At 44.1% G+C, this 13,122-nt stretch overlaps 2 protein-coding genes across 2 annotated transcripts; one reads left to right on the plus strand and one right to left on the minus strand.

Moving 5' to 3' along the window:
- On the minus strand, positions 1 to 4,517 carry LOC109485175 (peptidyl-prolyl cis-trans isomerase A-like). The gene is made up of 6 exons (XM_019788629.1): positions 4,460 to 4,517; positions 2,713 to 2,862; positions 2,120 to 2,227; positions 1,328 to 1,421; positions 622 to 806; positions 1 to 177 (listed from the first exon to the last, which is right to left on the minus strand). The coding sequence occupies exons 2-6, from the start codon at positions 2,860 to 2,862 to the stop codon at positions 10 to 12; spliced, it is 705 nt and encodes a 234-aa protein (XP_019644188.1). The 5' UTR covers positions 4,460 to 4,517; the 3' UTR covers positions 1 to 9.
- A 1,628-nt stretch (positions 4,518 to 6,145) lies between these two features.
- On the plus strand, positions 6,146 to 13,114 carry LOC109485180 (otopetrin-3-like). The gene is made up of 7 exons (XM_019788636.1): positions 6,146 to 6,216; positions 7,363 to 7,776; positions 8,367 to 8,473; positions 9,170 to 9,414; positions 10,232 to 10,460; positions 10,833 to 11,101; positions 11,837 to 13,114. Exons 2-7 carry the CDS (start codon positions 7,396 to 7,398, stop codon positions 12,712 to 12,714), a joined length of 2,109 nt encoding a protein of 702 aa, XP_019644195.1. The 5' UTR covers positions 6,146 to 6,216; positions 7,363 to 7,395; the 3' UTR covers positions 12,715 to 13,114.
- Positions 13,115 to 13,122: the final 8 nt, after the last annotated feature.

The raw sequence follows: 13,122 nt of genomic DNA on the forward strand, positions 1-13,122 counted from the left end.
TGTTGACGATCACGTAGGTTTAATAAGGTCGGGTTCGATGTCATAGATGATAGCCTCTGGTGCGTCCAACACGTACGGGTCTGTCACGGCGTCAGAGGAGGAGTCAGACACGCGGACTAACTTGTACGGCAGGCCGGCTGCACTGCTCCTCATCTCCCCGATACTCCGGGCGATGTCCTGGGCAGGAAGGACGGGAAGATTCGTAAGTGTTGTTTACCAGGAAAGGAAACGAACTTACACACGAGTACAGAGATCTGAAGATCTTTGCTACGATGTTTTTAGATATATGAAGTTTATTTTAAATTTAAATATTTTATTTTTAAAAATATTCGTATGATTGTAATGTACTTCCACTTTTCAACATATTTTGCAATTATTCTACATTTCTGACAGTTATGGTTGAAACTAATACCCAGTTTTTGGTACCACCACAAACATGTAAACAGAATGTAAACAAAACATGGTTGACAGCTGTGTTTCCAGATTTCAAACACCCCTGAATGGCGCTTATTTGCGATGGAGAGCAGGGGTGATTCAACCTGTTTTGAATGAATTGACCAGAAATGTGTGTGGTCCTAATGTTACATAATGCAGCTTTAAACGGGGCCAAGGCCGACTCACCATGCCCTTGATGACCTTCCCGAAGACGACGTGTTTCTTGTCCAGGAACCGTGATCTGGTCAGCAGGATGAAGAACTGGGAGTTGTTGGAGTCAGGTCCGCTGTTGGCCATGGCGACCCAGCCTGGTCCGGCGTGGCCCAAACGGAAGTTCTCGTCGATGAAGGTGTCACCATAAATACTTCTGCCTGTAGAGGGGAGGGGCGGGGAGGGCGAGGTGTACACGTCACGTATCATTCAAACGACCGTGCACTTGTCTTTCTACACTACAATGGTATATTTAGCCCCTGTCACACATTCTGAACCTCTCCCCGAACACCAGCCGTCCAAAGAACAGTCTGACCAGATTTAGGCCACTGCTACTGTACGAACCGAATCGACTTTGAGTAACATTTGAGTCGAAATTGGCCCCCGAACACGTCCAACCGCCACCTACCCCCCGAACACCAGCCAACCACCGCCAACCACCAGCCGTCCACACCCGAATATTTTAAACATTTTGAAACAATCCGCTAGTGCAGCTGAACAGTAGCCGACCTGGCCGAACACCAGCCGACCTGCTCCCGACCTACTTCTAACCATGTGTTTTTTTTTGGGGGGGGGGGGTGACAGTGTTGAGGAGACATATTCGGCCATAGGTGTGACAAGGGTGTCAGACAGTTTCATTTAGAATCCACGTGTCAGAGTGGATATAACAAACAAGACTCACCGCCTGTTCCGTCATAAGACGAGATGTCCCCTCCCTGGATGATGAAGTCCTGCACCACGCGGTGGAAGTAGGTTCCGTTGTAACCGAATGTCGGCTGAATGGCAACACAGGAAGAAGAACTTTATTGCGCAACAGATGTAGCGGATACATCGTATGGCAAAATATACATACATAGTTTGTGATGCTAACATACATACATAGTTGGTAATGCTAAAAATATCTAACAGTTCTACTAACTGTATAAAGAATCTGGTCTACTTTTATAAACAATGTGTAACAATAAAGAGACACTAATTATACTAATCTGACTCTATTGATAGTAATATATTGTGTCAGGAATTTATTACATTTTCTCGTTTTGTCAGCGAATTGTGTATAAATTGGCCTACATAAATGGATATATTGACAGGACATGATAGTAGCATATTAAATATCTCTGTCTTTGTATGGGGTAGCGTTATATCGGTCTTACATGTAATATATTGTAACAATTTTCGTCCGTTTTCATCATAGGTTGGACAATCTATTATATAAAATATAGGAATATGTTAAATCGATTAAACTAGTTAGACTGTTCACCCAAACACAACCCCTGTACAGTAAAATCAGTGACGGCAGCCATGTTACAAATGTAGGTCATAGGTTGCTACTGCTAGTTGCCACTACAACATCGTTTACTGCAATGACAAATATGATAGAATGTAAAGCATTGGAAATATTATTATGAAGAGCAGCAACGTCGGTAAACCCGTAGAAAGCCTCACAGCTCAATTTTGAAAGCGGAGTACTTACATCATTCCGCACGTTCCCCTGTGCCAGCTTATGGAAGTTCTCCACAGTGATCGGCACGGTCTCTCCGAACAGCGCGATCACAATCCGCCCCACCGGCTCGTCATCGATCTGTGCGGGCAGAGGGAAACACAGCGTACCGGTCAGAAAAGTAGATGGTAGATATTTGTTTTGTAGCATGTAGTACACACAAATCAGTACACGAAACATTCAGCTTGCCTGGCAGTAGCCGACCTCACCGAACACCAGCCAACCATAGCCGACTTGCTCCCTAACCATGGTTGGGGAGGTTGTCAATATATTGTTTTATTGCAAATTCGTGCCCGAGGGCTAATTGCAGGAACAGAAGAAACATATGGTATAAAAACAGACAATTAGTAGAACTACTGATAACTACTAGCTACGTCAAAGAGTTCATTTCGTTCATTGCTATAGAGGGTACAATTTGAGATAAAATGCGTCAATATTCGGGAGGCCGTATCCGGCTATGTGTGACGGGGGAATTAGGAGCAATTCTCGTCGTACCATAGAATACATTTTTAAAAGTTTGACCGATGTAAATGTCAGGTTATGAAGCGGAGTGTACGAGTAGGTACCTCTATGTCGAACCACGCCTCCTTGGTTACCAGGAGTGGGTGGGGCTCCTCATCTCCATCCTCCGAGATGTCTTCATCGTCCGTGGGTTGTAACAGAACCGTCCGTGTCATGATGAGCAGGACGGTAACGGTCAACAGTACAGCCTGCATCTGGAGAGAGGGATGTGTAGGTTGCGGATGTGAAACACAAGCAGTACGGTCGTAGACCCATGCCCGTAGCCGAGGGGGGGGGGGGCTTGGAAGAACCCCCCACAAGGGCCAGTCAAGGCTCAAAGGTCCACTTTTTGGTCCACTTTTTATATAGAGGTCCACTTTTTGGTTCACTTTTTATGTAAAGGTCCACTTTTTGGTCCACTGTTTATGCAAAGGTCCACATTTTGATCCACTTTTTATGTAAAGGTCCAAGATTTTTCCTGAAAAGGTGAACTGGAATCGTAGAAAAACTGCTCCCTTTGTCATTGAAAAAAATTTATCTCTGATTTTTTCTTGGAAATCCTCTCAAAAACGCACGAAATGCCATTTTAGAAGGTTCATTTTTTTTAAATTTTCCGGGGGAGCATGCCCCCGGACCCTCATAAGAACCTCGCGCCTACGGCCCCCCTCAAGCAGTGGGAAGACCCCCCCCCCATTCAATTGCAAAATCCTGGCTACGGGCATGTAGGCCTGATGTGACATTTCCACAAACAAATGCGGCAGGGAGTTTTCCGAGCAGACGTCGTAACCCCTGCTTCACCTATCGGGTCAGTTAGTCCTCACTCCTAGTCAGAATTTGAGCTGGTCTCAATATCATGATATTGTCTTAAAGACAAAAGATACTGTTACAGTTCTCATCATGATCATGTAACTAACCCGTAACCTTGGAGTAGGCTTCATGTCTTACGTGGTGACCAATGAGTACAAAATGTAAATATTGTCAAGGGTCTAGTAAGAGCCATTTTTCTATGCTGTCAATCTTCTGTCAACAGATATCATATCGCTGTTTGATACTTATTGAAATGTTGAAGATTCGCATTTTCACATAAAAGTCACCGTTAAGGTCAAATCGAGTTTCTATTAGTGACAAAAGAAAGGAGGTACAAGAAAGAGAACATGTTTTCAATGGAACGTTAATGCACGCATTGTCCCATATACCATTTAAAGTGAAAGTACAAGAAGAATGTCTTTAATTGCTAACAATTAAAATTTTAAAGATCCGAATAACCGCTCAACCATCACGCTTCTTATAGCTGCCTTAAGAAGCGAGAAGTTGAACCTGTACATTAGTCTGTATAGATTTCGTAAGATATCTCTACTTAGCTTGAAGCATAGATGTACTATCATTTGTTATACCCGAGTGGGCCTCGATAACGTTCCATACAGGTGTTCCGGGCCGTATGATAACTAGCGGTACTGCCCGAGGTTCTCTCTTGTTATCACACGGGCTTCCCAATGTTCCATAGAATAATTCGAACGCGTTTCGCGCGCATCGAGTGTGCCGCTTTCGAAACTTCAAACACCGAATTCGGATGTTGGAATTGACGCCGTTACACTTTTTGTTTAGATACACCAAATTTTGGCACATTTCGCAATGAAATAACCGTTTTCTCGGGTGGGTATGGCATGGATAGAATATTCCTCATCACCCTCGGTCCTAACCGTCCCGCGGTCGGGCTGGAATTCGAACCTCGGGCGAAATAGAATACACCTGTAGTATTCTATGTTCATTCATTTATAAAGATAGGGCTGAAATGAAGAAACAGTATCTAACCTTAGTTCTGGTGATGCCGCAGTAGTTTTCCGGTAGTTAGTCGGTAGAAGAACGCCAGCCAGTGCGTTATTCTGTGCGCTTATATCGACCGATGTGAGTAAACACCACAACCAACGGCGTGTGTGGCAGCTGTGCCGCGTGACGTGGCCGTGCAGCCGGTGTGCCGGGATCCGCCGAGCGCGAGTATTATAGATGTTCATCGGATTATAGAAACGGATTTTGAGGCAGCCGGTGTCTAGGTAAACGTACAAATCGTGCCACACGTTAAGTTTTTATTCTCATATTATGAACGGTTAATTTTGGCGTTAATCATAGCCGCCCACAATTGACCGTCAAACATTCCAATGACATAATGTAATTATAACGTTACACACAGTCACAACGGTGTGCGGTGTGACAGATGTCGGTTAGCTTGACGAATGAATACATTCTACTTGATATTAATGTAATCATCATCACAGAATACTTAAAGGCATCCATTAATACAATTTCAGTGCGGTAAAACAAAAATATTCTGGACGAGGAAATTTTCTGATATTGACATTTACCGCCATTTATTAGCATATTTTCACCATTTCATACTTGAAGAGTTTGAAATAGTCCAAAACAAGCTACATGACGGATGTCCTTAATTTTTTTGGTACCACCCATAAATAGCTCGAACCAGCCTACGATACAAAACAAGAACCGTTTTCCGTCAGCGACATCGCATTTTTGTCTAGCAGATTTCAGTATGCTAACTTTAACAACATACATTAAAAGTTTGACCAAGAAATTGACCTTAAAATCCAGACATTGCATTGGATGTCTTTAATAGCAACAGTTATATGGAACACTCCAAAACATCACCACGGTAGTGAAAAGACGTCGGCTTAGCCTCGCGGGTCATGTGACTCGTGGCAGAAAACCAGCGGGTCGATTACTACTTTGGACTCCAGAGGCAAAAAGGAGGATTGGTCGTCCAATCACAACACTCAAGGGTCTCATTGAGTCTGAAACTGGACTGCAAGGATTGGAACTTCGGTCCGCAATATGAATGACAGACTGTACTGGAGACAGAACTTCACAAGCTACACCTCAGATGAGGATGAGTGAGAAGAAGAAGAATAGCATCACATTACGAATTAACGCCCGTTTTTTGCTATCTAATCACACTTCATGAGGAATGTTACATTAGAAACCGATACAGTATTGCTGTTTTTCTACTAAATGTACAAAACAAACTGTACATCTGAAAAGACCCACGGCCTTGAACCTCCAGCACAATGACGTATCGATCTCAGGTACAGCCACAATCCTCCATATTTACACTCCAAACCCTGGAGATGTTCAATACAATAACCAGTAATAAGACGCACAGGCACAAGAAGGACAGCTGTACAAAGACTCAAGTAACTGCAACCCTTCAGTTTAACACTTGACTTGCCAAGCGACACAGACAGACACAAGTCAAATGCACCAAAAGGATAAGAGGACGTAAAGAGAAGAGGTCGCAGTTCTGTTTTAAGCTCATAAGGTACTCAGATACTACACTTGTATCTATGTTCTCCGTAGTTTTCGTAGTTTTCTTTCATATGGATGTGCTTAGAGCTTGGTGTTCTGCAGAGCCTTGGTAAAGATTTAACCATTGTACCTGAGTCTGAGAGAACATACAATATTGACCAGCTGCAGGTTTGTTTAGAGCACAGAGATCTCTGCTAATGTAATTAAGACCGGACACATACTGGAATGTTTCAGTACGCCGTACGCGTGTAAAGGTGAGTTAGTTTTAGTTTCCTTGGCGATGTACAAGTGGTATACTTAAGTTTACTCGTAGAAAGAACATACTGAATGTGGTTAAGATTTGTTAACGTCGTGATGTGTTTTTCTGTTACGCAAAAAAAATGTCACTGACGGAAAATGGTTTCTGGTTCTACCTATTTATGAGCGGTAGTGCGGTACCCAAAAGCCTCGCGTACTAGTAGCTTGTTTTGGGGCTATTTCAAATTAACGTTTCAAGTATGAAACAATGACGGAAATGTGCTAGCGCGCATGTATATAAGACAGATTTCCTCATCCAGAATATATTTTTGTCTTATTTCGCCACCCGGCTGAAATTGTATTAGACGCCTTCAAGCAGGGGAATCATCAAGTTGTGTGAAAAACAAACACTACGGTAGAGACGGCTTGTTTCTGGTAAAGATCAAAAACGAACAGCTGGACGGTACATGAGTAGCCAGCCGTGCGTAATGACGAGGCTTGATCTGAGGTCAAGCCGAGAGCGGCTGAGGAAGGGGCGACGGTACATGTGTGCAGAGCTGCTGTGAACCTTCCTGTTACATTGTGTATCAGTGGCGTAATGTCACGGGCAGGAAGCTGGGTAAATAAAACGTAAAAAGTGGATTTGTTGCTCTGTGTTCGTTCCAGTGATTTAGCCACTGATTTAGGGACAAAGTAAGTAACAAACAAATAAACAAACAAATACTCAACATAGAACTATAAACATATATAGGCAAACATTTAAGATTTAAAAAAATTAATGCAGTGCTCTCGATCTGTTCGCTTAGAGAACGAGTAATTCGGAACCAACAGCTACGGTTTTTAATGAGACACTCACCGGTAAACACTAGAAAAGAGGAAACCATCACGAATAATTGAAGCATCCATTATAGGCCACTTCTTAAGGCGTCGCCATGAGAGATCTGGGTTGGTGTTTCCCTCTTAAGGACACAATGAGTCAACAAGGACAAACATCTGAAAAACAAGTCAACATAGAGAAGAATTTGTCCAGTCAAGGGTGTACGTGTGTCGTCGCACACGGCTGCCAAAAGATCCCAAGTCTCATTTTCATTGAGAACTGACAGACCGTATCCAGTCTTAGAGAGTTAGACTTGGAGATCATTTTTTTTATTTCTTAATTTCAGAAGCTTGGATTATTCCTTCCTTAGACTTTCAAGATGCCTGCGATGCTGGACGCCCCTCTGAAACCCTACCAGCACCACCACGCCAGGAGGGTGGAACCACGGCCGATGGAATTCGAACATCAGAAGACGAGGATGTCCACCAGATCACAACAGGTTCTTCAGGACCAGAACTTGATGTTTGAACGGAACAAATCTATCTATTCCAGAAGCCAACACGTCATTCCCACCGCTAACAGCTTAGCGGAACGGACTAAGACCTACGCGAGGTACCAGAGGGAGAATCCAGACCAGGACATGGTGGAACGCGCCAGCCAGGTGTCCTCCGTCTGCTCTGATAAGGATTTCTTCCCTTCCAGAAGGAGCAGTGCGGTCAGCTCGAGGAGGTCCTCAGTGTCAGAGGAATATTGTGGACAGGTAGGTTCACCGTTGTCATCTGCTTCCCCATCAAAATACTAGTAATTCTTTAAGCTCACCTTAAGGCATGGGTAAAGATTCCACTACTGCCTTTTCGCGTACCTTTACGCAATTAAGGTGTGCTTATAGGTAGGATTTCGTGAAATGCAGTTTCTTTTTAAAGTTTGTGTGACTCGGTGAAATAAAGACGGTTTGCTTGGAACTACATTGAGAGATAAGGCAGCTATGAGGATTTTCTTTCTGTCAGAAATGAGCAAAATGTATTCACCACCAAAGTGTCAGCATACATGCATATAGGAATATTGACCCTAATTAGTCCATTGTAATAAGTTTAATTTTATTGCAAGTTCATACCCTAGAGTTAATTGCAAGGACATGGCAACAATAAAACAACGTACAAAAGGATCGGAAAGCGGCTGATCTACATGCTAGGAGGTAAATTGCATAGAACTATTTTTGTGGCGTTTGACTTCTTCAGTGTAAGCCGTGGAAGACAAAATATCCCACCTTTTCCAAGTTGTGTGGGTTTTGAGTTGTTAAAAGAATTCGTTTGTTTGTTTTTAACAAACCACTTCACCTTTGTTTTCCAGGCTGAAGAAGAGAGGGAACCGACTCCAAATCAAAACATCATCCCAGATGGCACGATGTTTACGGAGGAGGACGGTACAAGTGGTGCTGACAGCCCGTCAGATGACAAGTAAGTTTGAGCTGTGACCTGTTCGCCACCTTACAACCCCTTTCAAAAAGCCGTAATGTAGCAAAGGCGTATGTCCAGTATTACTCGATCGCTATCGCGGAACTTTTCTCGCTTGTTCCCCCACTTTGAACTTTGTTGGCTAGGATACGTTTTCCCACAACTACGGAAGCAAATCACCCTTTCTTCCTCCATCTCTCAGGAGGAAGTTCCACGCTGAAAGCTTCTTTCCTAGAACTACATCACTACGGAACAAGGTTCCTTATGAATGCGCTTCCTAAATGGGTACAACCTTAAACTTTTAAAGTCGAAGGTAACAAACATCTGTCTTCACATCCCGTTATTGTAACCCAAACCATGTGAGTGGTTCTTATGAGCCTTGTTTTCAGGTAAAAATTGAAGTAAATAAAAAACTGCCCAACTGAGTACAATATATTTCTCTCTTTCAAGCCAGCTATAAGGGCAGAGAGAAGGCGACATAAATTCTTCCAAACCTGGCACAGTAAAGATTTTGCTTCGCTGCGTATGCACACACAGGTTTCGAAATCATACAGTGTTGCCTTTATAAAAGAGAAAAAAACTGCACAACTATGTAAGATAGATACACAACTATGTTGAAAAGTTGAAGTAACCTACTATGACATTGAGATATTTCAATTTAGGTGAAAATGTTATATACTGCCCTTTGAAACTTTCTAGGTGGATGTTGCTGCGCATGTTCGGAGTCCTGTACGGTGTGTTGATGTTTGCCGTGGGCGCCATGTTGCCAGCGGCCCAGCTGTTCTCGTCTGACGTCTCCCAGGCGACCGTGGAGGCGTTCTACCTGTACCTGTTCCTGACGGGCGCGCTGTGGATGGGCGCGGTGCATGGCGGTAGCATCATGGCGGCTAGGGGCGGCAGAACTGATGACAAGTCGAACTCAACCGTCAACACTTATCTAACAGGTGAGGAACGACAAAGTCACCGGGTGGTACACACAGTCACTACAGCAGCGGGCTACGTGTACATGTACTAGATGTAGTCCATTGGTAGTGGTTTGTTTTAACTACTGTGCACTGAGAAAGCATGAACGTATACCATGGACTCGGCCGGGTTTCGAACTCAGAACACCGGTAATGACAAGCATACTGGAAAGAAATCTCGAGAGTCCTCCACATATCTTCGAATTCGTATTTTCCCTCAACATATCTTCGTATTTTTCCCAAGGTAAAAATACTGCATACTGTATTTCGGCCGGGTTTCGAACTCAGAACACCGGTAACGACAAGCATACTGGAAAGAAATCTCGAGAGTCCTCCACATGCATATCTTCGAATTCGTATTTTCCCTCAACATATCTTCGTATTTTTCCCAAGGTAAAAATACTGCATACTGTATTTTTCCCAAGGTAAAAATACTGCATACAAAAACTTTTAATCAGATTTATACAATTTATTCGGGGACAGAGGACGATTCTAATCGGCCACTCGAGTTGCCATTTGCACCCGGAGAGGAAGGTGTATTGGATACTGCCCGGCCAATTTGAAACGTCCCGTCATACAATGTCGGAACGTTTCGACAATAAACATGTCCGAAAATAGGTTTGATGAATTACAAATCATCGGAAGGAAAAACGGTTATGACGTTAAGCTCAATAACTCCACCAATCTGGTGCTGCATTTCTAATTTGATACTTGATCGTTTCCACTAAAAGATCTGCTTGGAGATTACGAAAGCTTAGTGTTCACCAAAGTTTGACAAATGATTCGTGTTTTAACTTAGGAGCAGCGTCGTTTTTCGGTTTCTGTACTATTCTGATTTCGGCGTTCAAGTTCGGTACGTATGTCTACTCCGACGCCAGCGTCGACGACTCCGGCGGGGCATGCGAAAACCTCATCCTGGCCGTGACGCCCGTGTCGGAGGCAGTTTTCACCCTGTTCCTGGTGCACCACCTCTGGCACCACGCCGGGAACAACCGGACACGCCGGGGGAGGTTCCATATGGTTACCAGGTGGGCGTCGTTACGTGTACGGTGTCTGACCAGATTTAGGCCACGCCTACCTTTTTATAAAAATAGAATCTAGTTAAATTTGAGCCAAATTTGAAAGCCAACCACGCCCCCTACCTACTCCCGAACAGCAGCCAACCACCAGCCAACCATGGTCGAACCTTCCGTCCACACCGAATGTTAGTCGACTTGCGCAGACGAACTGTAGCAGACACGGCTAACACCGGTACCTACCGACCTACTCCCAACCACGCAACTGATTCCGTGATAAGTATTATAGATCTGTAGGCGTCTATTCCTCTCTATATTCAGTGACCCACAAGTCCCTGCTATGAAACTAAACGAAGTGATGAATGCCGTTTTCTCAAACCGCAGTTTTGGAGTCATGCACACCGCTGCCACGTGCGGCTGTGCCTGGATCCGCACCGTCATCGTCGAAGCCTGGATAGACGTGAAACGTCTGACCCCCGCCGACACGCTCGGACAACCAGTACCCACAGAAGTGCCCGCGGCTTTCGCAGTCTCCAACTGCTCGGTCAACGGGTCCGGACTGCCGGCTGAATCCGCCACGACATTTGCCATGAACACCAGCACCGCCACCCCGGCAGCAGTGGTGCGACGGTCTGTTGAGGACGAAGTCGAAGGTAAGATGCCTTGTATTTAAACAATATATCTTTTGTTTTTTTACTACGATGCTTACACAAGAAAACAGTTACTTAAGCAACTGGATAGACCGAAAACTGTCAGACGTTTCAAGTAGCATCGATATCCACTACTCTTCGCCAGTGACTAACGGAATTTGTAGCTGAACAGGTATTTATCCAAAAACCATGAAACTGTTTTCTCGTGTATCTTATTACGCGGATGTCTAACATTCATCGACGTAACTATGATGTTTATTCTGTGTTTAAGAAGTGATATGGACAAAAAATACCTAGTTTCGAAGTTCGTAGATCAATTACAAAGATAAGAATTTGTAGTCACAAATTGAATATAGAATTAGGAAGATATAAAAAAAATCCCCCTTGACCAAAGGTTTTGTCCATTCTGTCCAAGATTGAAGACGAATAACATTTTGTTATCAGTCTTCAAAGCTATAACCTTCTTTCTGCTTGCTCAACGGAATCAACATTTCATGCTCGATAAATTCAATTTCATCATAGAAGGTAATAACCCTTACTGTGTACAAATAGGTAAATATACCAAAGAATGTTTGGACTTTCGAACAAATAGTATAAGTTGATTCATCCATTGTTTTGTACGTAGGTCATTTTGTTGTACCCATGTATCTGTCTGTATGTTGACATGTAGTTTAAGACCTTACGAAAGTCGCTGTACTTTTGCTGTGTCAATAAAGTTCTTCACTTTATCCCCCCCAGTCTTCAATATCACCGAAACAGCAAATACGACCAACGTGACAGGGGCGTCCATGGACTGTCTGAGAGAAAGGGCCTTCTTGACTTCGCTTGACCCAGTTTTGTATCCCAGTAACGTGGAGTTCTACATCCTCAGTGTCGGCCTCATCCTGATTCTTTGGACCAAGATGGCGGATGCAAACGAGGCATCCCAGAACCCCCCTCGGCGATGGTCCATGGAGAAGTCTAACGGAGGAACTGTTCTGAGCTTCTTGTTGTTTGTCGTCACCATCTGTGTGATTGTCTTGTACCATAACGACCCGAATCCAGGCAGCGCAGCCTTCGTCGTCTACTACGCCCACAGAATCGTTCTGCTGCTGACGATGACGTTAGCCTGTGTGTTCACCTGCGTTCGGCGACGGCGTACCGTGGCGAAAGGTGGGTGGACACTTGACCCCGAGCGGGACAATCGCCTGGGCATGATCATCATCCTACTTTGCGTGACGACGATCTACTTCAGGGACTTATTAACCATTGTGGCCGCCATCTTCCTGACCCAGCCCGAACTGATACCAGGGATAGTCCTGGTGGAGGCACTTCTGGACGTCGTGTTGGTGACGACGCAGTCAGCTGTCGTTCTGGACACGTTGGGTAGGATCCCTCCCTCCGCTGACTTCTGCCCGGACCTGAGCCGACAAGCCGTCGTCTTCCTGGTTCTCTGTAACGCCAGTCTGTTTGCCGTCTGCACCAACGACGCAAAGGATGACGGAACGGACCTGGTTCAAGTCGAGTACTTCGGTGCGATCACGTGGTCCGTCCTACGCAACATCGTGCAGCCCTTTGTCATCTTTTACAGATTCTATTGTTCCGTGTCCTTCATCGAAGTCTGGTTACGAGGCTAATTATTATAACAACACACAACCTGTATAACGGCTACGATGTTTTGATGAACAGTCTATTGTTTTGTATCCACTTCTTGCACGGGAGTTTCCTTTAACTTCAAGGCCGAACTGTACTGTTGCGGGCCTAACATTTCTACATCACATTAACCAAATTTCCTGCAATGTACCTAAAGGGTTGACGTCTGTCATTTGTGAAGGCTTGAGCCTCTCTATTTTATATTGACATCTTTGTTGTTAATTCTTGTACATTTTGTATCTGTGAATGTTTTGAAAGTCATCTGAAAGTTTTGTGTGCGAAACATCTAGATGTACATGTAGATCTATAGTAAATTTTCAATAGATGAATAATGAATAAATAAATAGATGATATTCTTTCAGAGAAGCTAATTTCACAATAAAGAGAGACAG

Source organism: Branchiostoma belcheri, unplaced genomic scaffold, assembly GCF_001625305.1.
Source record: "Branchiostoma belcheri isolate BF01 breed outbred unplaced genomic scaffold, Haploidv18h27 scaffold73, whole genome shotgun sequence".
In the NCBI taxonomy this organism is placed as follows: Eukaryota; Metazoa; Chordata; class Leptocardii; order Amphioxiformes; family Branchiostomatidae; genus Branchiostoma; species Branchiostoma belcheri.